The sequence below is a fragment of the Mytilus trossulus genome, chromosome 1 (assembly GCF_036588685.1).
Source record: "Mytilus trossulus isolate FHL-02 chromosome 1, PNRI_Mtr1.1.1.hap1, whole genome shotgun sequence".
NCBI lineage: Eukaryota > Metazoa > Mollusca > Bivalvia > Mytilida > Mytilidae > Mytilus > Mytilus trossulus.
In genome coordinates this window covers 30,559,366-30,584,911 of record NC_086373.1, presented here as the reverse complement: position 1 = coordinate 30,584,911, position 25,546 = coordinate 30,559,366, and the positions used below count along the sequence as shown (strand labels likewise).

At 31.9% G+C, this 25,546-nt stretch overlaps 2 protein-coding genes across 2 annotated transcripts; one reads left to right on the top strand and one right to left on the bottom strand.

Moving 5' to 3' along the window:
• Positions 1-1,178: 1,178 nt before the first annotated feature.
• On the top strand, positions 1,179-5,880 carry LOC134721295 (dentin sialophosphoprotein-like). The gene is made up of 5 exons (XM_063584181.1): positions 1,179-2,072; positions 2,654-2,898; positions 3,550-3,633; positions 3,924-4,000; positions 5,119-5,880. Exons 1-5 carry the CDS (start codon positions 1,490-1,492, stop codon positions 5,174-5,176), a joined length of 1,047 nt encoding a protein of 348 aa, XP_063440251.1. The 5' UTR covers positions 1,179-1,489; the 3' UTR covers positions 5,177-5,880.
• Positions 5,881-11,353: 5,473 nt separating this feature from the next.
• LOC134721276 (U3 small nucleolar ribonucleoprotein protein IMP4-like) lies at positions 11,354-25,361 on the bottom strand. Its single transcript, XM_063584159.1, has 9 exons — positions 25,243-25,361; positions 23,346-23,454; positions 22,251-22,334; positions 21,825-21,934; positions 20,931-21,063; positions 14,946-15,100; positions 13,953-14,047; positions 13,372-13,448; positions 11,354-11,708 (listed from the first exon to the last, which is right to left on the bottom strand). Exons 1-9 carry the CDS (start codon positions 25,243-25,245, stop codon positions 11,587-11,589), a joined length of 888 nt encoding a protein of 295 aa, XP_063440229.1. The 5' UTR covers positions 25,246-25,361; the 3' UTR covers positions 11,354-11,586.
• Positions 25,362-25,546: the final 185 nt, after the last annotated feature.

Genomic DNA, 25,546 nt, shown 5'->3' with positions numbered 1-25,546 from the left:
ACGCAATTACATTAAATGTACCTCCTAGAACTTTGGCTTCTTCAACCATAATAACACACTTCTACATGCGTCCTAACACACCTTTGGTGTTAGTTTGAGATTTCCATGGTGGTTGGTTGAGTATGAGTTATATACATGTTGCATAATCCATTAAAAGTGCATGTCATGCATGTGGTGTAGCTAGATCTGATAGGTATAACTGTATAGTCTGTCTTAAAACAAAGTAACAGCATGGGAAAGATTTTTATGGCCCTGCAAGAAAGTTGTTGGTGCCATATAGTTTTACCCTTGTTGGAAATTCCATAATTCTGTCATTCGGCAACAAACCATTATACAGAGTTTTTTTCTAAACGACTTCAGATTTTGGGCTGATTTTTGGTTTGTGAATTCACCATGATGAGTTACAGATCAAGTTTAAGTTTTGTTCCGCTCCACTAATTTTTGCCGAAATAATGGGCTTTGGACTTTGAGAAATTGTTGAAAATCACAGTTACATGCATTATTTTTTTATACACCTCCAGATTTTGAGCTGATTTTTTACATGCGAGACTACCATCATGTTTGTGACCACCTGTGTTATTGAAATTGTAGATTTTTCAAGACAGGGTCATTCGTGTCGCTTTGACACATCTACTTTTAAAAAAAAAGGTTCATCCTACATGAAGGTGAACAATTATCTGTAAAATCCACTATTATAGTATAATAAATTGTAAGGTGTACAAGGTATATGTTGATGTAGTAGTTTAAAGTACTGATATTGTTGTTCCTTTGTTATTTTAAGATTCATGCATGCATTACCAATATATTCATTTAGATTCTAAAAATCTGTTCAAATTTTTTTTTCAATGATTTACGCAATTAATTTCCTTATGTCATTTCAGGTGGTACATGTTAGAAAGATATAACTGACTGGTTAGTAGTTATGTGGTAGTGATATTGATGATCATGTAATACCTGGGATTTTCTTTAGTATTAACTATATATTTATATACATGTATATATAAAATATGTGAATAATTGTATTTGTGCTTGAACAAGTAGAATGGAGGAGACAAGCAAAGGAGAAACTGATACCAGCTATATAAAAACAGAAGATGTTGATATAAAAACTGAAGCTGATGATATCAAAGTAGAGGCTAGTGATATAAAAACTGTAGCTAATGATATAAAAACAGAAGATGTTGATATAAAAACTGAAGCTAATGATATCAAAGTAGAGGCTAGTGATATAAAAATTGTAGCTAATGATATCAAAGTAGAGGCTAGTGATATAAAAACTGTAGCTAATGATATAAAAGTAGAGGCTAGTGATATAAAAACAGAGGTTAGTGATATCAAAAAGGAGACTAGTTATATAAAAACTGAATCATGTGACCAAGGTGATATCAGCAATGCTGTGGATGATGACATAGAACAATTAACATCCGAACACAATGACGGAGAATATGATGAGATTAATGAAAATAACACAGATAAAAATATAGATAAAATGAATTCTTATAGTCAACTTGGTCAAGACTTATCTCAAAATGTAATTGATGGACAGAAGCCAAGGTTAAGTGAAAGTTCTAGTGATGGTATGATGTCAAATAGTCCATCTGTGAGATCACGGTTGACTTCAGCTGATGATACTGATTCTACTATCAAGCCAGGTAACCAAAAGGATTCTGATAGTTCTGACAGCAAGAGCATAGAAACCCTGGATTATACAAGTAGTGAAGATAAAAGTATAGAAACAATAGATAGCGAAGATGACAGACCAAACGGAGGTAATTCAGATGTAACAAATCGTCCTGAAAGTTTGATACTTACTGGTAATAGACCAGCGAACCATGAAAAGAGGCGGAGTCGTAGTGATGATCATAAGAAGATTGACACAACCAGGACTATGAGTAGTAGCACTGCAGTTGATATTCCATTAAGAAGAGACTCTGAGTTTGAGAACATTGAAGAAACCATGTTGTCAAAAAGTATGCCTCAAGGTACAGTGACGAGGAAGGGTGATATGATAGAGTTTGTTGCTGATGACTTACAAGAAATGATAAAGAGAAGTAGTCCTCTCACTCAGACAGGTATAATTCAACTTATTAACGCTTGAAATAATGTTTTTGAAAAGAGTTTCTTAAGCAAACATACAAAAAAATTAGAAAAAATCTCCAAGAAAAATTTATTAGAGAGAGAATCATCACTAAGTCTAATGATTAGGAAATTAACACTAGCATTCTGAAGGTTCAAATGCAATACCATGTCATCTACCAGCATGATCAGCAGAAACATTTAATTAATTTACACTTATATTGGATAGGCATTTAATTATGACAAAGGTCTGAGGGATTTTCAATTTAAATTTTTTGCTGATGTTGCTGGAAATTTCATTCCGTTAGGGGAATAAAATTCAAATAGAAACATTTCGTTAGTACAGATAAAGATTATGAATATATATCTAAGTGGGACTGTTGGATGGATTAAGCCACACAAATTTCTAAACTGGAATGAAACTCTCAAGGTCTTATGTTATCACTATAATGTACTGAGTAGCAGTAGAAATGCAACCCTTTCATGTTTTTTTATTAAAAAAAATGACAAATTTGACTTTAAAAACCAATCGATGCATGGTGTATGAATGTTTTTTATTTTTCTGCTTTTCTATCAGCATCAAGTGCAACAAGTAGCAGACGATCCAGTCTAAGAAGTTATTCTAGTGTATCCAGTTCAACATCTTCTGCCATAGGTACAGCATCAGGAGTGTCTCGATCACCAAGTAGTCTGTTTCAACAGAGTCCTGATGATATCCCACCAATTGACCCTCAAGCAATTCATGACCTTGAAATGCATGCACTGAAGGTTGCTGACAATCTTGACCTTTTAATGGGAAACTTGAAAACAAACTTGCACAAGGTATTATTACTTAACAAATTATTTGTGTGTAATGTTAATAACAAGTACTAAATGAAAAGCTATTGTCATGTATTTTAGTTAGTTGTAAATTAAAATCAGATGTAAAACACAAGTTACCTTTCTTAAGACATATTCTGAAATGCAGTAAATAAGTCACATACTTTTCATATTTATTGTCTGGTTTCCATGATAAATTAGTTTTTTCCCCTTATTTTATATCTTCGTAGGTTTTTTTTGTGTATTTGAATATAGCTTTATGCATAATGTAAATTAATTGACAAAAAGGGAGAGGGTATGATAATGCACAAGTAACCCTCTTTGTAGAGAAGCTTTGCAGTTTATGAAATAAAGATGGTCATACCCGTAGCCAGGGGGGGTTCGGGGGGTTCGTCCGAACCCCCCCCCCCCCCCCCCCTTGAAAACTAATAAGCACTGTTAAAGTCGATGTTCTGTGAGTCAAACGAACCCCCCTTCAGAAATTCCTGGCTACGGGCCTGATGGTAATAGCAACCTCATATGGATAATTTTACACAGACAAATATAACCGAAAAAGCATGCTTTTTCCTTGGAATACTACAACTATTAATAATAAAGTTCTGTGCTGTGCACTTATATTATGTAGTATTAACATCCTTGTATTTCATATTGTAGATGTCAGCAATAACAGTGGGATGTTTGAGTGCATATAAAACATCAGTAGATACAACCTGTGATTCTGTTGATGGAAGTATTAAGGTATGAATAAATAAAAACAATACATTTAACCAGTGTAACATCAAAGGTACTTTACTATTTATATGAAATAAAGTCTCTTTACTGTAATGCAAAAGTTCGGATTAAAAAAGACATAACTGCACCTCAACACACATGACAGTAAGCATATAATAGAAAGTAAATAACTATATATATTATATATATATCAAGCACGAGAATGATAGCTTAGATTAACTTGGATTTTTTGCTGAATGGAAGTGAGTGTTCAATCATCTTCAAGGAAATCATTAAAATATAATTTTCTTTTTCAGTCTATGTATGCTTTAATGGCAAAATGTGAGGAACTGAGTAACAGTATGAAACCAGTCAACAAACTAGCAGAACAAATGTATCCTTACCATTGCTATTGTGGCTATTCTTCAGTGGTTATAAAGTTCCTTAGACACACTTTACATGACAACGTTTTTTATTTCACTGAAACTGTACTATGAATTTTTTTTGGCACTTTAGGCATCTTTAGTACTTACTTTTCTTATCTTACTTCATAGCTTGCCTTTACATGGTAAATGATGGTTTTATATCTTTTTAGTTGAAAATTTGAACAGATATTTAGTACTTTATCGTAATAAAAGACAACTTTTTGGCTGGGTTTTATCAAGTTCAAAACATGCTTATAATATGTGATGGTGGGCTGGGTATCTTTTTTGTGTATATTACTTCTCCTACATGATTTACATAGATCCCTGCAATTTTATAGGAAGATTAAAGACTTGTTGAAGTAGACAACTTTTGAGTTCAATGCATTTCCGTCAAAAACTCTGGTTTGTATGAACATTTTGCATACAGGGGCAAGTTTACCTCTGTTTCAATGTTGAGCAATTTGTTGGAAAACTATGATGCAATATAGCACAAATTTTTAGGCAAATTGAATTCTGATAGTTGACAATCAGCACTGCTGTGATTAGGGAATTGTGATTAAGTACCTACTAAACAAACATTATTTCTAGTTTATCCAGCACAATGACGATCACCAAGACGCTTGATGAAAGTTAATAGTGCAGGGATACAGGCAACCCCTCTATCAGGTAAATGACTATTTTGGATTCAGGTAAAATCAATTTGCCATTTTACTACAAAATTTGTAATAATATCTTTATTTCTCTGCGAAATGTTTGCAAGATGGTACATGCACTCAATTTGTGAAATTAACTCCTCTCACAGTTTTCAATGCAGATGTTGAACCTTCACAGAAGGATTTCACTTATATTGCAAGTGTACTCCTGATATTTTGAATTCTTAGAGAGTTTGAATTTATTTTTCCACACTTAGTCATTTTTTCCAAATTTTCAAAAGATTGTACTAATTATTGTTTTCAAACAAGATCTTGTAGATTTCACAGAAAGTTTGCAAATCTTTTCTGGTTGTCACTTTACATTTAAACAATGTTTTGTTTTAACAGGTCACAAGTATAAATTAGTATTTTATGATTCCTTAACTTTTTCACAGCAAGGAAATCAAAAGACTGTTAGACAGATTTGAAATGCAGATAGCAGACAAACCATGAACTGAGAGTTACATGTGGATATTTTTATTAATATTTGCCATGTTGTTGCCAGATAATAATTTCAAAGTGCCAGCAATGTTAATGCCACCATTACAATTGTTCCCTTTTCTATCCAACCAAAGTTCAAATATTTTTCATCCACAGCATTCAAAAACTTTCATACCAGTAGTAATTATATTTGTATGCTGTATTCCAGAAAATTATCATATTTGGTATGATTGCCAATTGAACTATTATCTACCAGATTTTAAATTATGTCAATTTCAAAGCAACTGCCTTTATCTAAAAATATTGATTTGAGGCTTTGTTTTGAATAGTGACACTAGCATATTAAGGATAAATATTTGTTCAGCAGTTCTCTCTTGGTCACATCTAACGGTAATTTTAAATACAAAGAGATGGGTGATATGTATTCTTTTGACACATTGGTAGAAATATTGGGTTTACATATATTAAGAAATAAACATTTGAATAATTATAATTTGAAATGAAATGAAGTTGAAATACAATTGAAAGGTTGAAAGATTCAATCAGCTTTGATTCTTAATTACAATAATATTTTTAACGGGTTAGTGCAATACGTCACAAAATAATTACTGTTAATGTGTTGTAATATGTATGATCATGTATCTGTTAATTGTTTACAAATTATATAGTGTTGTAGTATGTGTCTGTTGATTGTTAATAAATTATATTACATTCCAGATACATCTTTTATTGTTAATTACTTATCTTATTTAACAAATCACAGTAACCTGTAAGTCAGTTCATTTACATGTTTTTGGAACTTGGTGTGAAGTCATTGGCGGATCCAGGGGACCATATAATAAAAGCTAACTTCACAACAAATCAATATACCAAGTTATACTCTGTAAGAAAGACAAGATCCATGTAAAAATGAAAAAGGAATGGACCAAATTCTGAAAAGTTAATCTTACATATGGTGCTTTACAGTCTGGTCATGGACATATGACCTTTATCAAAAGATCAAATACAAAAAAAAAACATGTACAATAGCAAAATATTGTTGGCATGTCATGTATATTTACTGTTGGAGAAAAAAGACAGAATCCTGCATAATCAGCATAACAAAAGGACCATGGAGATGTGACCAAGTGATCAATAAAATTGAGAATGGAAATCGGTAATGTGTCAAAGAGGCAACAACCCGACCAAAGAAAAAAACAATAGCAGAAGGTCACCAACAGGTCTTCAATGTAGTGAGAAATTCCTGCACACGGAGGAGCTGGCCCCTAAACAAATATATACTAGTTCAGTGATAATGATCGCCATACTAATTTCCAAATTGTACACAAAAAACTAAAATTAAAATAATACAAGACTAATAAAGGCCAGAGGCTCCTGACTTAGGACAGGCACAAAAATGCGGCGGGGTTAAACTGTTTAAAGCATGTTTGTGAGATCTAAAAGTCTACATAATGTGTCAGAAGAGGACGTACAATCCATAATGAATCTATATACCAAATATTGTTGAGCTATCTGGTCTCAATACATGGCAATAATCTTCAAATTATAAACTTCAATGAATACTTGTGTGAAAATGAAGTCAACGCAATATGACAATTTTAAAGTACACATAAACTCTCTACAACTGATCATCATACGGATAATTGTTGACCTGTCATGTATAAAATCAAGCAAGAAATGTGTTGTGAAGTCCAATGACACATTTATCTATCATTGTCCAAGTGATGTGGAAGTCAGCATTTAACCTTCAAAACTTTTTTTTTATCTAGGAGACAATTAAGTAAAAGTTTAAAAAAACTTGTGATCAGGAAATTTGTATAACATTGATAATGTTCATTGAACTCTAAAACTTATAGATAAAATTGAGAATGGAGATGGGGAATGTGTCAAAGAGACAACAATCCGACCATAGAACAGACAACAGCAGAAGGTCACCAACAGGTCTTCAATGCAGCAAGAAATTCCCGCACCCAGAGGCGTTCATTAGCTCACTTTTCGGTCATGATGCTCAACTACTCGGATGAATCTTAAACGTCTTTTGAAAAGTTTAGATTTTAAGTGGGATGTTGTTTTTGTTATAACCTTTCATAAACATATTAACTAAAGACAAACATTTCTTCAAATAACCTATCATAACAGCAATTATTGTTTGTGTTCATGTTCCTGAGGAGTTTCTCTGACCATCATCCCTGATGGCCTCTATTGCAAGAACTACCCATTGTATTCATTGTTAGAAGACGAAAAATGTTTTATAGCATTCAACATAACCAAGCTCCGGATTATCTATGCAAACTTGTTCCACCTAGTGTACAGAGCACAACTACATATCCCTTGAGAAATGGCAATGACATCATTGTTCCTTTTTGTAGATTATCTCTTACTAAAGAATCTTTTATACCATCAACTATTAACCTATGGAATCATACCGATTTGTCCCTTCGAAAATCAGACTCTATAGCAAAGTTTAAAATCCAATTAAAAAGGTTAAATACCACAAATAAAGATGTACCAAAGCACTTTCTATATGGACCGAGGAAACTAAATATGATTTTAACACAATTCAGATGCTACTCATCTTTCTTGAACTATCACTTCTGAGTCAATATAATTGCTGATCCATCTTGCTTTTGTGGATGTAACATTGAGACTGTACACCATCTCCTTTTCGAATGCTCTTTATATATACACCAGAGAGAAATTCTGATGAATAATCTAAGATGGCTTCCTGATGACCTTATATTAAATGTTAAGTTACTTACATCTGGTAATCCGAATCTCTCGTATGAACAAAATGTGAATATATTCAAACATGTATTCGAATTTATCAAAAGGTCTGAGAGATTTCTTGTTATGTAGAAAATGTATTTACGGTAAATTCACGTCATCATCATCATCATCATCATCACCGTTTTCAATGTTTACATCTACTTCTGTTTCATTTGTTTTTCTCAATTGATAGACTCGTAAAATATTGTTTATTTTGATATTGCATGCTCATATTAATATTGTATTGTAAATTATTGTCATTCGGAGCGGACTTCATAAGTATGGCTTACTTATGTCCAATCCATTTTACTTTGAGTAAATAAAATATGTTTAAACTAAACTAAAAAATTGTTAACTTGTTCTAGTCCTGAACATGCACGAAATATTTGCCACTGGATGTTAAGCAACCAACACTCAAACCTGAGGAGTTGGTATATTTTATGATAGGACTTGTATATTTATTTGTCAACAAAAATATTGGACTTTTTTTGGTGTTGCTCAAGTCTTACTTTTTCTGTTTGTTTTTTTGCACTATTGTTTGTCTGATTTTCTAAATATGTTTTTAGCCTTAATGATGTCTGTTTATTTTCGGCTTTCTTGTTCTTTTGCCTATCTTTAAATTGTAAATTAAACAATTATAGTTAAGTTTCAAATACAGAGTAATTAAATTAATTCAAATGTGCATTTCATACCAATCACGTTTACATAGAAGTCTTGATTAACAAACAAAGGTAAGTTTTTACGGCTTGTTATGGGTTAATTATTAATCTATGTAAGTGTTGATCTGTGTACAAAAACAGTTAAAAATGTCTCTAAAGAGTTGCGTAGGGTTCACTGCATGTCACTTTGATTTTGTTCTTGTTTAGAAATATGATCTGGTCAACAATTTTAGAGGAAAGACTGTTCGATTTTCTATTTTTTGTTACAAGTAGTGCACATGAAAACATTCCATCGGAAGGAAAGAACGCTGCTGGTACGTCTATAAAAAATAGTAGTCTCAGTATAAACATATTTATGTTGATAATTGATTTTATTTAAAGTACATTGTATTACAAAAAGGGATATTTCAACGGACCAAAAGTGAGTAGAAAAGTGAAGAGAAATATCTCAAAGATGTATAACAGACAAACGAGTATCCGAGTACTAAAACTACTTGAGTACTCTGCCTTCCGAGCAAGTACCTGAGTTCTCGTTGCCATCCTAAATATATAGCTTAAATCTATCCATGCACCAAATATTTTCCCTAATGTTTTTCATTACAATACAAGACACCAAACTGAACATGACCATTGCAATTATAAATGGGGATTATCAAGGTTGGACTGATGGATTCAGTGTAATTAAGCTACATATTAGTATTTAATAACCTAGGTGAAGTGAAGATAAGTCGTAAAAATATTTACAAATTCTTCCAGCTACCTTTGTAAAGGAAATGTAATACCTCAGATTTACCTTCCACAGCTTCTGTTATATAAGTGATAAATAAAAAAGCAGAAATGAAGGCTGGACAAACTAAATTTAACTAGAGGCTCTAAAGAGCCTGTGTCGCTCACCTTGGTCTATGTGAATATTAAACAAAGGAAGCAGATGGATTCATGACAAAATTGTGTTTAGGTGATGGTGATGTGTTTGTACATCTTACTTTACTTAACAGTCTTGCTGCTAACAATTATCTCTATCTATAATGAACTTGGCCCAGTAGTTTCAGTGGAATATGTTAATAAAAATTTACAAATTTTATGAAAATTGTTAAAAATTGACTATAAAGGACAATAACTCCTTGGGGGGTCAATTGACCATTTCGGTCAAGTTGACTTATTTGTAAATCTTACTTTGCTGAACATTATTGCTGTTTACAGTTTATCTTTATAATTATATTCAAAATAACCAAAAACAGCAAAATTTCCTTAAAATTACCAATTCAGGGGCAGCAACCCAACAACAGGTTTGTCTGATTTATCTGAAAATTACAGGGCAGATAGATCTTGATCTGATAAACAATTTAACCCCGGTCAGATTTGCTTGAAATGCTTTAGTTTTTGAGTTATAAGCCAAAAACTGCATTTTACCCGTATGTTCTATTTTTAGCCATGGCGGCCATCTTGATTGGTTGACTGGTTCATGCCACACATTTTTTAAACTAGATACCCTTAAGATGATTGTTGCCAAGTTTAGATTAATTTGGCCAAGTAGTTTCAGAGGAGAAAATTTTTGTAAAAAATAACTAAGATTTACAAAAAATAGATAAAAATTGACTATAAAGGGCAATAACTCCTGAAGGGGTCAACTGACCATTTTCGACATGTGACTTTTTTGTAAATCTTACTTTGCTGAACATTATTGCTGTTTACAGTTTATCTCTATCTATAATAACTAAAAAAAAATCACAATTTAAAATTCTTATTGTAAAGGGAGATAACTCTTGCTAAAAAGGCAGAAATATCAATAAATTAAAATAAAAATTGATACAAAATTATAACTTTACCGCTTCTATTCACCAGAATGTATTGATTCTTGATTTCTTAGCAGTCTTAGAGTATAACAAACAACTCTAAAGGTGTTTTCATATATTTTATATAGCTACAACCTAGATTTCATAATTCATTAGTTGACCATTTATTGAATTTTTCAACATGTCAAGGTGAAGAATCTCAAATTTAATAAAAATAATTAAGCAGGTATTTTTCTTTTTGTGGTTAAAAGTTTCTTTAGATAAGTAAGTGGCTTAAAATTATAATATACAAATATAAACAATACCAAATTTTCACATTAGTTTTTCAAAATGGTTACAAAGCTGCAAATTTGCAATTTCTTGAATGAAAAATGCATGAAAAAAATAAAACTACTCATAACACTTCGGTTTTGTACATTTGATGAGCAGAAGATTATATAATTTAGTCAAATACAAACTTATAACCCCATCAAAGTATCATACTTTACATAAATTTCAAGAAAAACAAACAAAAACTGACCAAAAAAGACTAACTTTTGCAAGAGTTATCTCCCCTTTCAATGTTTAATAATGCTGATTTGGAGTTTTCCTCAAGTTAGATTTTATGGGACTTTTTTCTGTGTATATAAAGAGTATAAATTAATGCTATAGATTAGAATTAAAACACTTTCTGTTGTTATTAGTTTGAGGTTAAATCTTAGTTTGACTGGACTATAATCACAAACTAATACATGAAAACTAGGCAAAAAGTCAATAGACCATAACTGAGAGGGCTGGGCCAAATAATCTCCATGGTAATAAGATGTGCCATTACTTATACAACTGCATACCGAATATCTTTGACATACCACTAGTGGTTCACCATAAATTAGACTTAATCACAAACTAATACATTGATGACGCCAAAGACAGAAACAGCATACCTATTTGTCGCTTTTTGACTCTGTTAAGCGAGATAAAACATGAAGGCATTAAATAAAATATTCTTTAATGGTTTTTTTCTGGAAATCTTTAATGTAGTGAAATGATTATTGCACATCAATGTCTTGACAAAATGAACAATTTTCACTATCAACCTTTCCAATTATAAAAACATTCTCAATAATGTGCACATAAACAAGTCGAGAGATCTTTTGTTCCTGCCAACATATGCTTTATAACTGTAGAACTTATGAACACAGTTTGCTTAAGTTTATCTTCTACTTCATTCATCCTCTGTTTCAGCTAAGAATTTCCTTTTCTTTGCTGTATTCATGTAAGGTCTGTATACCCATTCTATATCAGCAGAATCTTTAGTATCAATAGTACCTAATATAATCTGGTATACTGTAAAACAAAATAATAATAATAATTGACATATCTGGTCTTTATAAAACTACAGCTAAACTTTTAATTGTTTGCATTAAGGCTATTCCAGAAAAAAATGTTTGAGGGGGGGTTAGAAGGCACATTGTATTAATAATACATTGGTGATGGGTATCAGAGCAACTTTTCAAACTATAATGCACTATAATTCTCAATTACAATTGTCTGGGTGGCAGGTGCTGACAAAAACTGCCTTCTAAACCCCCCCCCCCACTACATTTTTTTCTGGAATAGCCCTTAGTAGATAAACAGCATGCACCAAAATATTTTCATCTAATAATCAAGAAACTAAATATCAAAACTAGTGAAATGTATTTAAATTTTGATAATTTTCACTAGTCTGAATCAATATTTTTAAGTCTGGGGCATCAGACTAGTGACTGACAATGCAGCCTGGATCAATGGGGGACTAAAAGGAATAAGGTATAATAGCAGTTGTTTTGCTCCCTTGCATTTATAAACCAAAATGTATATACTGAATACCATTCTTCAGGTGTCCATAAGACATTACTCTGTCAGATATCATTATTTTTTATTTGTATCTTACAGATCTGTGTTATGCACTTCATCTTTTATATAAGCTTTGGATTTCAAATATTTTGGCCACGAGCATCACTGAAGAGACGTGTATTGTTGAAATGCACATCTGGTGCAAGAAAATTGGTACCGTTAATTTTATTATGGCTTTAAACTTCTAGCATTAAAATAAAAAAAAGCTCAACAAATCTCTTTTTGAGATCTAGATTTGAGACAAAAATTACAAAAAGTAGTATTCACAGCAAAATGCCATCAACCAGGTGTAAATGGAGGAAAATCTTTTTTTCAGTAGGGTTGGCTCATAAAACAGTTAACCAAAAACTAAAAGAAAGCATTCTATTGGAATTTGACAGATGCTGATTATTATAGAAAGATAGTCTGAATAATTGTAGGAATAATCAATCAAAATTCAATTCATAGATTTTGAAAATAAATAGTATCTTCTGACCTACCGGTACCCCAAAGATGTTTTACTATAAGTAACTGTTCTAAATAATTTGAAAAAGATTTTTATATATATCTATGTTAATTCAAGACAATGCTAATGTAAAAATGAAAACTATCCAGGAACTTAAACATCAACAGTTTCCAATTAGTAGAACAGAAGTGAGGAAAGAATAATTCTATCCAAGAACAATAAGGGACTGGAACGAACTGCCACTAACCACCACCAGTGCAGATAGTCTTGAAACTAGTCTTGAAAGTTTCAACACTAACCTACATGAGACGATTAAAACCATCGTCCAGGATGTTTTAACCTCATTGTATATAGAATGTAAAGCACAACAAATTTTCACATATTTTTATCTAAAATATTTAAATGCGCATCCAAAAGTGGCAAAATAATCTGTTTATTGATGGTGGCTGCAAAATGGTAGAAGTAGAAGAAGAAGTAAGTGATAAAACCCAACATTTACTGAGATGATTGAGGGTACCTAGTAATTTTCGAAAACTTCAACAGCAATATAAAAAAAAATGCAATTTATGGCTTTATACAAAGTGTTTAACTAGATTTGAAACAAATATATAAAGTTTTGGACGAATCTTTAATAACAAAAATATTTCCTTAAGCTTACGGTTTACTTACACTGCATTTCAAATCTTGGACCAACTTCACTTAATTCAATGTCTTTACCCTCTTCACTCTTCTTGTAAACATGATGTCTAAAACATAACAGGTATCAAATGGTAATAAATCTTAATGTATTGGTCAAATCTTATCAAGATGTTTTAATTGATGTTGTTGTTTCATACATGTATATATAACTCTTTTCATTAAATTTGCTTACAACCTAAACTACAAATTTTAGACAATAAAAATCAGCTTGCATTTAAGTAGTATTTACAGTGTACAAAACCTTTCAAGATAGTTTTGATCGCTTGGCTTTTTCCACTACTCTGATATACTACATGAATGTATCAGGTACCGACAAATGTATTGGTAGAACTTAGAAAAACGTTGAAAACCCATGGTGGATTCAAGTAAAAAATTGTTTTTGCACTACAATTATGTTAAGCATGTTACATTTTAAAATGTAGCTGCACAAAAATGTCAGCAAAATAATTTTCTTTTGTCGCAGTTGAAAGACAAAGGGTTTTGAATATTTGTATTGTTGGGTTGTCCCATCAATGGATCAACCACTTCTCTATTTCAGTTTATAAATTTACCTATATGATATAAAGTCATCTTCATTAGCAAATGTCATCACTCTTTTGCTCTCTTCCTTTGGTACTGGGAATAAATACTTAAGAATGTTCATCACCTATAATAGTCATAAACATTAAATAAATACTCAATTTATTATCTGATATGGAGTTTATTATAATTTTAGTTTCTTGTGTATAATTTGGATATTAGTATGACATTCATTATCACTGAACTAGTATATATTTGTTTAGGGGCCAGCTGAAGGGAGCCTCTGGGTGCGGGAATTTCTTGCTACATTAAAGACCTATTGGTGACCTTCTGCTGTTGTCTATGGTTGAGTTGTTGTCTCTTTCACACATTCCCTATTTCCATTCTCCATTTTATTTAACATGAACCTCACACTTGAATTGTAGTTTGTACAAGCATTCACATAACTTTTACAGTATCAGAAGAAACAGATTTTTGCGTGTATACATCCGCATGATTTTTACTTGTTTATACCCTTTTGTCAATTAACAAATTTTCATTAAAAGATGCTTCTTTTTTAACCTAATTTCCAAACTGAATAAGTGAAGATTGGTCCCCATATTATAGCAGTGAACTACCTCAACTTCATCTAACAAATCATGCAACTTTTATTGATGAATACCTATCTATTATATTTCATTTCTGCAAGAATGATAACCTCATTTTGACAGGTTTAGATATTTTTTATCTTTGCATTTTTCATTCCAGACACATCTCCCAGTAATCACTGTACCTGACAGGAATCAGGAATGTAAGTGTTATTCATTGGTCATCTTTCCTTAAATTTAGTACTTACAATTTTTTTTTTATCTCCATTTATTGTATATTGTGTTATAACTGGTATCAAATATAATGAGGTGGTATTTATTATAGAAATGATGAAAACATGTTCAATGTTAAAAAGCAATATAGTGAGCTTTAAATGTTATCTCTTTTTTATAACTTCAGAACTTTTTCATAAATATTAAAATAGATCATTTTTTTACCCTTCTACCAAGTCTTGTGGTAAGTTTATTAAATATAAGGTGTGGATAAGCCTCTGACATAGTCCCTACGTCTGGTATGTCATGTCTCATAATAACATTGGATAAAGTAAAATATGCTGTGGGCCCATATGGCAGATGACATACTACCAAACCATCTAAATAAAAAACATAAAATCATTTTATAATTGTTGTTTCCTAAATTACATGGTATCTATGATGAGCTAATTGGAATAATATATTTCAAGCATATTTTACATGAGTTACCTATAAAACCTAGTTTAATCCACCATTTTCTTCACATTCTGTACCAAGTCAGGAGTATGACAGTTGTATTCCATTTGTTGAATATTTTTGAGCTTTTGATTTTGCCATTTGATATGAGAAGTTCTGATTTGAATTTTTCTTAGCGTTAGGTACTTTTGTTACTCTACTTTTTCCCTGTACCAAGTCAGGAAAATGGCCATTGTTACATTATAGTTTGTTTCTCTGTGTGTTATGTTTAGGTGTTGTGTCTCTGTTGTGTCATAGTTCTCTTATATTTGATACTTTTCTTTCAGTTTTAGTTTGTAACCCGGATCTGGTTTTTTCTCTATCGATTTATGAATTTTGAACAGCGGTATACTACTGTTGCCTTTATTTAGGACTCGAATGGTGAAGATTGTAATGAATATAGTTCATTACAACATGTGGTTTGTATCTATAATTCTAGTCATTCATCCTAATTTGAAAGTAATAAAAATTTAGCAAGTCTAACTAGAGGCTCTAAAGGGCCTGTGTCGCTCACCTTGGTATATGTGAATTAAACTAGAGGCTCTCAAGAGCCTGTGTCGCTCACCTTGGTTTATGTGCATATTAAACAATGGACACAGATAAATTTATAACAAAATTGTGTTTTGGTGATGGTGATGTGTTTGTAGATCTTACTTTACTGAACATTCTTGTTGCTACAATTATCTCTATCTATAATGAAGTGGCCCAGTAATTACAGTGGAAAATATTTTCTAAAAATCTACCAAAAATTTATGAAAAATGTAAAAATTGACTATAAAGGGCAATAACTCCAAAAGGGGTCAACTGACCATATCAGTCGTGTTGACTTATTTGTAAATCTTACTTTGCTGAACATTATTGCTGTTTACTGTTTATCTTTATCTATAATACTATTCAAGATAATAACCAAAAACAGCAAAATTTCCTTAAAATTACCAATTCAGAGGCAGCACCCCTCATCTGAAACTTTCAAGGCAGATAGATCTTGACCTAATAAACAATTTTACTCCATGCCAGATTTTCTCTTAATGCTTTGGTTTTTGAGTTATAAGCCAAAAACTGCATTTTACCCCTATGTTCTATTTTGAGCCATGGCGGCCATCTTGGTTGGTTGACCGGGTCACCGGACACAATTTTTAAACTAGATACTCCAATGATGATTGTGGACAAGTTTGGTTTAATTTGGCCCAGTAGTTTCAGAGGAGAAAATTTTTGTAAACGATTACTAAGATGTACAAAAAATGGTTAAAAATTGACTATAAAGGGCAACAACTCCAAAAGAGGTCAACTGACCATTTTGGTCCTGTTGACTTATTTGTAAATCTTATTTTGATGAACATTTTTGCCTTTTATAGTTTATCTCTATCTATAATACTATTCATGATAATAACCAAAAACAGCAAAATTTCCTTAAAATTACCAATTCAGAGGCAGCAACCCAACAACAGGTTGTTCGATTCATCTGAAATTTTTACAGCAGTTAGATCTTGACCTGATAAACAATTTTACCCTCATCAGATTTGCTCTAAATGCTTTGGTTTTTGAGTTATTAGCTAAAAACTGCATTTTACCCCTATGTTCTATTTTTAGCCATGGCCGCCATCTTGGATGGTTGACCTGGTCACCGGACACAATTTTTAAACTAGATACTCCAATGATTATTGTGGGCAAGTTTGGTTTAATTTGGCCCAGCAGTTTCAGAGGAGAAATTTTTTGTAAACGATTACTAAGATGTACAAAAAATGGTAAAAAATTGACTATAAAGGGCAATAACTCCAAAAGGGGTCAACTGACCATTTTGGTCCTGTTGACTTATTTGTAAATCTTATTTTGATGAACATTTTTGCCTTTTACAGTTTATCTCTATCTATAATGCTATTCAAGATAATAACCAAAAACAGCAAAATTTCCTTAAAATTACCAATTCAGGGGCAGCAACCCAACAACGGATTGTTTGATTCATCTGAAATTTTTAAAGCAGTTAGATCTTGACCTGATAAACAATTTTATCCATGTCAGATTTACTCTAAATGCTTTGGTTTTTGAGTTATAAGCCAAAAACTGCATTTTACCCCTATGTTCTATTTTTAGCCATGGCGGCCATCTTGGATGGTTGACCGGGTCACCGGACACAATTTTTAAACTAGATACCCTAATAATGCTTGTGGCCAAGTTTGGTTTAATTTGGCCCAGTAGTTTCAGAGGAGAAGATTTTTGTAAAAGTTAACGCAGGACGACGACGGACGACGACGACGGACGACGACGGACGCCGGACGCAAAGTGATGGGAAAAGCTCACTTGGCCCTTCGGGCCAGGTGAGCTAACAAAGGAAGCAGACAGTTCATGAAAAAATTGTGTTTAGGTGATTGTGATGTGTTTGTACATCTTACTTTACTGAACATTCTTGCTGCTTACAATTATCTCTATCTATATTGAACTTGTCCGTGAAGTTTCAGTGGAAAATGTTGAAAATTGTTAAAAATTGATTATATAGGACAATAACTTCTTAGGGGGTCAATTTACCATTTTGGTCATTTTGACTTATTTTTGAGTCTTAAATTGCTGTACAGTATTGCTGTTTACAGTTTATCTCTATCTATAATAATATTCAAAATAATAACCCAAAACAGCAAAATTTCCTTAAAATTACCAATTTAGGGGAAGCAACCTAACAACAAGTTGTCCCATTATTTAAAAATTTCAGGGCAGATAGATCTTGACCAGATGAAAATTTTTACCCCTTGTCAGATTTGCTCTAAATGCTTGAGTTATAAGCCAAAAACTGCATTTTACCCCTATGTTCTATTTTTAGCCGAAACAGCCATCTTGGTTGGTTTGCCAGGTCACAATTTTTTAAACTAGATAGCCTAATGATGATTCTGGCTATGTTTGGTAAAATTTGGCCCAGTAGTTTCAGAAGAGAATTTTTGTAAAAGTTAACTAAGATTTACGAAAAATGGTTAAAAATTGACTATAAAGGGCAATAACTCTTAAAGGGGTCAACTGACCATTTTGGTCATGTTGACTTATTTGTAAATCTTACTTTGCTGAACATTATTGCTGTTTACAGTTTATCTCCATCTATTATAATAAAAGATAATAACCAAAAACAGTAAAATTTCCTTAAAATTACCAATTTAGGGGCAGCAACCCAACAATGGGTTGTCTGATTCATCTGAAAATTTCAGGACAGATAGATCTTGACCTGATAAACGATATTACCCATGTCAGATTTGCTCTAAATGCTTTGGTTTTTGAGTTATAAGCCAAAAACTGCATTTTACCCCTATGTTCTATTTTTAGCCATGGCGGCCATCTTGGTTGGTTGGTCGGGTCATAAAACACAAATTTTAAACTAGATACATCAATGATGATTGTGGCCCAGTTTGGTTTAATTTGGCCCAGGAGTTTCAGAGGAAAAGATTTTTGTAAAAGTTAACTAAGATTTACGAAAAATGGTTAAAAATTGACTATAAAGGGCAATAACTCCTAAAGGGGTCAACTGACCATTTTGGTCATGTTGACTTATTTGTAAATCTTACTTTGCTGAACATTATTGCTGTTTACAGTTTATCACCCATCTATAATAATATTCAAGATAATAACCAACTAGAGGCTCTAAAGAGCCTGTGTCGCTCACCTTGGTCTATGTTAATATTAAACATTGTACACAGATGGATTCATGACAAAATTGTGTTTTGGTGATGGTGATGTGTTTGTAGATCTTACTTTACTAAACATTTTTGCTGCTTACAATTATCTCTATCTATAACAGTAGTTTCTGTGGAAAATGTTAGTGAAAATCTAAAAATTTTGTGAAAATTATTAAAAATTTACTATGAAGGGCAATAACTCCTTAGGGGTCAATTGACTATTTTGGTCATGTTGACTTATTTTTAGTTCTTACTTTGCTGTACATTATTGCTGTTTACAGTTTATCACTATCTATAATAATATTCAAGATAATAACAAAAAAAACAGCAAAATTTCCTCAAAATTACCAATTCATGGGCAGCAACCTAACAACCCATAATCCAATTCATCTGAAAATTCCAGGGCAGATAGATCTTGACCTGATCAACAATTTTACTTCATGTCAGATTACTCTTAATGCTTTGGTTTTTGAGTTATAAGCCAAAAACTGCATTTTACCCCTATGTTCTATTTTTAGACGTGGTGGCCATCTTGGTTGGTTGGCCGGGTCATCGGGCACAATTTTCAAACTAGATACCCCAATGATGATTGTGGCCAAGTTTCAATTAATTTGGCCCAGTAGTTTCAGAGGAGAAGATTTTTCTTAAAGATTACTAAGATTTACGAAAAATGGTTAAAAATTGGCTATAAAGGGCAATAACTCCTAAACGGGTCAACTGACCATTTCGGTCATTTGACTTATTTGTAAATCTTACTTTGCTGAACATTATTGCTGTTTACAGTTTATCTCTATCTAAAATAATATTCAAGATAATAACCAAAAACAACAAAATTTCCTTAAAATTACCAATTCAGGGGCAGCAACCTAACAACGGAAAGTCAGATTCATCTTAAAATTTCAGGGCAGATAGATCTTAACCTGATAAACAATATTATCCCATGTCAGATTGCTCTAAATGCTTTAATTGGTTTTTGAGTTATAAGCCAAAAACTGCATTTTACCCCTATGTTCTATTTTTAGCCATGGCGGCCATCTTGGTTGGTTGGCGGGGTCACCGGACACAATTTTTGAACTAGATACCCCAATGATGATTATGGCCAAGTTTGGTTAAATTTGGCCCAGTAGTTTCAGAGGAGAAGATTTTTGTAAAAGTTAACGCCGGACGCAGGACGACGACGACGGACGCAGGACGCCAAGTGATGAGAAAAGCTCACTTGGCCCTTTGGGCCAGGTGAGCTAAAAACAGTAAAATTTCCTTAAAATTACCAATTTAGGGGCAGCAACCCAACAATGGGTTGTCTGATTCATCTGAAAATTTCAGGTGAGAATCTTGACCTGATAAACAATTTTACCCATGTCAGATTTGCTCTAAATGCTTTGGTTTTTGAGTTATAAGCCAAAAACTGCATTTTACCCCTATGTTCTATTTTTAGCCATGGCGGCCATCTTGGTTGGTTGGCCGGGTCAAAAAACACAAATTTTAAACTAGATACATCAATGATGATTGTGGTGAAGTTTGGTTTAATTTGGCCCAGTAGTTTCAGAGGAGAAGATTTTTGTAAAAGTTAACGCCGGACGACGACGGACGCCAAGTGATGAGAAAAGCTCACTTGGCCCTTCGGCTGAAAACTTTTTCCAGGGAAGCAACAAAGGACCCTGACAATAACATACCAAATGTACATTGCAACAAAGGACCCTGACAATAACATACCAAATGTACATTGCAACACAACTGTCACCATGCTTTATTATCATTTTAATGAAAAATAATCAAAATAAAAGTTACATAATTACTAGACTATCAGAAACAAAACATTGATATTACATAAAGGGAATAAGAATTTCAAGTGTACAAAAATTGACCAGGTAATTTAATTATATATCAGTTTTAAATTAGTGGTGAATTTCATGTTAAATGTTTTATTATGAATCAATATTTCAATTCTTCAATTGATAACCAAAAAAATAAAAAATTCAAATGTCAGATCATGAACATATCAGATGTCAGATTATGAACATATTTATCAGATGAACCCTATCTTGCGCCGTTATAGAATTACCTGGAACTCCTCTATGTTCATGTAATATTACAAGATCTGTGACATCATTGGCTCGACAAGCTTCTATAATCTGTTTTATTTCATAGTTTCCTCTGTTTATTCTCTGACTATTAGGGAATATCAATTTCATCTCCTGTATAAAAATATATTTAAAAATGTACAAAAATGTAGCAAAACTTATTCTAATACAAAATAAGCCCTATTGAAATATATATAATATAGAATTCTTCAAAATTTCCAAAAATATGAAGCTTTTTCTTCCTATGAAAGACTTCTATTAAATCCAATTATGACAATGATCCTATGTAGGTGTCAGAGCTCCTCCCCATAAAAATAACATGTAATGTTGATTACTTTGGTTTTTTTTATGCTGGAGATGATCAAAATCCAAGATTCAGGAAATATAGAACTTCAAATGGAATCTTTGAAGATGGAAGTCAAATTTTATTTAAAAAACTGCAATTTTTGTATCAATCTTTTTAAATTAACTTTTCATAAAAAATAAAAATCAGGGTGGTATATTACTGGTACTTTCATATAGAGGATTCTGAAATTTCGATTTAGTACAAGTTTAAATTTTTCGTAATTTCGTGAATCAAAATTGTACAATGTTTCTGTAAATCCTAGACTTGGCAAGTAAGCTTGACTCCAATCTTACTTGACTAGGATTGTCAGTTTCCCTACCAAAGGTTGGTGGTACTCTCCAGCTTTCTCTACAAATTAATACTGACTGTCATGAAATAGCATGTTACTAATAGTACTGAAAGTGGCATTAATCACCAATCATAATTATATTGGTAAATTCATGATTTTCTTTAAAATTATAAACACAATTTTCATCCTTTCCATATTTCATATAAACCAAGAGGAAAAGGTTGCAATACAATAACAAACCTTTGCAAACTGCTTAAGTTTAGAACTAGGATCTCTGGATGTGGTGACCATAATTTTAGGATCTTCAACTCCAGCCCATTTATATTCATCGTCGATGTGAGTGGTCAAACCTTATAAAATTAAACATTAGTTGATTCTTGCATAAAATCATCAATGTCAATAATCTCTTAAATTGGTAGAAGCCTCATCCATAAGAAGTCTTTTTCTTAAATAAATAACGTACAATAATATATATTTTTTATTTTAAAACTATCTTTCAACAAATGACTGGTCTTTACAGGAAAAATTGCAGTTTACAGTTAAGGTGGATTTTAGACATTCTAACATCCTCCAACAGCCACATATATTCATTGTAAGAATTTACCTTGTCTTTCATTCTATAAAAAAAATGATTTTCTTAAATCTTTATATGTAAAATGACAATACCGTCTGCTCCTTTATCGTCCCAGTCCAAGGTCTTCTGAAGTTCAACAGCATCACTCTGTAAATCAGTGGGTATCTGTTTGTTGTCTGCAATATAAGTGGTAAATTTTTGTAAGATGTATGTCTATGATATCTAAAGTAGAAAGAAGATCGCTCATCTTTTGATAGATGAGGGGGGATAGAAGGGGTTCTGATCCCAAAATCTCGAGCTTAAAAACACCCAATCCCGGAGTCCCAATAAAGGTTCTATCCCCCTCATAGATACCATTAAAGAAAACTTGAGGCAGAAAAATATTTAAACAGAAACAATTCAGTTAAAGAAATAATGAGTATAATAACTCATATTTTTATTTCAAAATTATCTTTAATTGCTTTCAAGATTTTGTTAATCAATATTGCAGCAAAACTTAGAAATGAATATAAAGGAGTATGTTTGATAAGGTCCTAAAATGGCCCCCTTTTTTAGTGTAAATTTCAAATTCTGATTTATTGACCAATATCACGATAAGTTATAGCTAATACATGGACTAGATAGGATATAGGCCATTTTGTTGAATTTTTTTCCTTTCTGCGTTTCATTATGACGTCACAAGTTGTACTCATATTGATTTTTCATGAAAAAATCAATGAAAACGGGTTAATTTCCAAAGATTATTTGACATTTAACATAGAGCGTGTACGTCGACAACAAAGAATCTTTTAAAATATTAACCTTTGGTAAGACATTTAACATTTATTGTTTGAATATTAAGCTTGTCAACGCCTGCGCTCTATGTTTCCTGGTCCTTTTTTTGGTTGAAAGCCAGCTGATTTTGTCAAATTTCACCAAAATCCCTTATCTTGACCTTTTTGGGATGTAAAAATCAACGTGTTAGAATTAAACTTTGACAAAAACAGCTCTGTTTAATTTTCTCACATGTCTTTAAGGCAACTTAAAACAATTATTGTTTTGAAACCATGAACTTTATAATTGGGGCCAAATTTAGCACTTACCGAACTTACTCCTTTAAGGACAACAGAATATAAATCCCAGCAATTGCAATATATGAAATGAAACTATCAACATTCTTAATACAGATTTTTTCTCTCTATTCTTACCGTCTAAAGCATTCTTTAATTTTTGCTTTTTTTCTAGAATTGTTCTCTCTCTATCTTCTATAGATTTTCTGTATATATACTCTCTTCTAAGTCTAGCTTGTCTTCTTAACTAAAACATACATATAACAATATATATATTACAGGATAAAATCAAATTCTAAATTTACAAAGAAATGTATATTTATGAGTGATAAACAAATTTGACATCCCAAAATCCAATTGTCCTCCACTAATTAACCAGTTGCACTTTCATTTATACCCTTGAAATGATATTATTATAATCAATAGATTCAAGAAAAGTTTAGGAAAATCTTCAAAAAAGGGAAAAGAAACTTATTAAACAGTCATTTGACAGTCACTGTAAGTCACATGACTGACTCATCTATATCATGTATATATACATTTTGTATCTTGCTTTAGAGATTATTTTCCATTTTAAATTTTCTATCTTTCTATCATAGTTTTACAGATGATTAAAATCAAAACCTCAACAAAATGTTTGCCTTTTTGGCAGTTTAAAACAAGATAGAAATAAATGGGGAATGTGAATGATGCCCCTGCTTGCATGCCTTTAAGATGTAAAGGGACATCACTAAGGACCAGTAGAAGTGACACTACCCAAATATGTACTTGATATTTGTTTTGTGGTAATAAGTATAATGTACAAGTTTCATAACATTTGGTTTAGGCAAACTAAGTAGGAGAACAGAAATGAACAATTAAGCTATATTTTTCATTTGTAAAGGGGCATAACTCTATAACAGTAAAAGTGATACTACCCAAAATCGATCTTGATTTGTATCTTGTGGAAATATTAAAGCATTGTGTATAAGTTTATTGACATTTGGTTGAGGTAAACTTCCTTTGGAGAAGGGGAATACAAAAATTCTGCATTTTTTTCATTTGTAAATAAGCAGTTCTCTGTAGTCATGGTAGTCTGTAACTGTAAAGTGACACAATCAAAATTCAAACTTGATCTGTATTTTGTGGTAATAGGCATTTCTTGTAAGTTTTATACATTTGGTTGAGGGAAACTTTAATATGCAAGATAATGTTTATACAAAACTTACGGACTGTCTGCACCAAAAACTTTTTTAACTACATTTTTTACTTCAGTACTTGTCCGAAGACCCATATTCTGACATTTTCCTTATTGGTCCAAACAAAGTTTTGTAAAAACTTTCTAGTCCGAATGAAATTTTACTAGTCTGGGGCATTGGACTAGCGTCTAACCATGCAGACTACAAGGGTAAAACTTAATGCCCCCTCTTTTAATGATGATTATGGGATGGTAGTAAATATGGAAATTGCATGAAGAATTATGGTAAAATTTCTTACCAAATAATTAACGTTAATTTTTGGTGCATGACGACAACATAAACACTTTCTTTTAGAGGATAAAAATTTGACTGATTTTGACGCATCACATAATTGTATTTTTTTAATGACGCTACAGACATTGTTAATAGAGACCTCTGACGAATCACAATAAGGATATTTTAACAAATCACGGTAAAATTTTAACCAATTTGACTCTAACTGTAGCCTAAAATTACTGTTTGACACATGACGGTAAAGAGCATTACTACCTTCTTATAAATACTGTTGTATTAAAGCCAGTTTTATTTTAGACAAAATATTCATACAGGATCATACAGATACCGACAAAATAAAGACAAAGTGAAGTCAATGGTTCACCTTTTCACCTGAAAAAAACAGTAAGAAAAAAGGTCATATTAGCCTTTTCTTTTTTTCCTATTTATATCCTTCCTTTCAAATGTCAGAGCTTCGACATGAGTTTCATGCCACAGGATATACACCATGTACACCTGTAATTTTTAATATTAATAATTTGACTTTAAAGACATCGTGTTTGATGTCTTGGTTTATCCCTTACCATTTTGACTTTTTGTCTTTCTACATTTCTATCTAAAGATATATACGAATACGTCAATACAGAAGAAGATAACTAAAAACACACGTGTTAACCAAACGGAAGTAAACAGACCAATGGTATTAACAAATTATGCTATTCTGATTCCGACCATGTATACAGTTTTACTGTACTTAATTTTCAAAACATTTACTTATTTATCCATCAGTAAATATTAAGTTTATTTCAATATTTATCAATATATTCAACTGTGTGATTTAAATATAGGGAAAATGAAAATAAATGATGTTCGATATCTAACATTTGA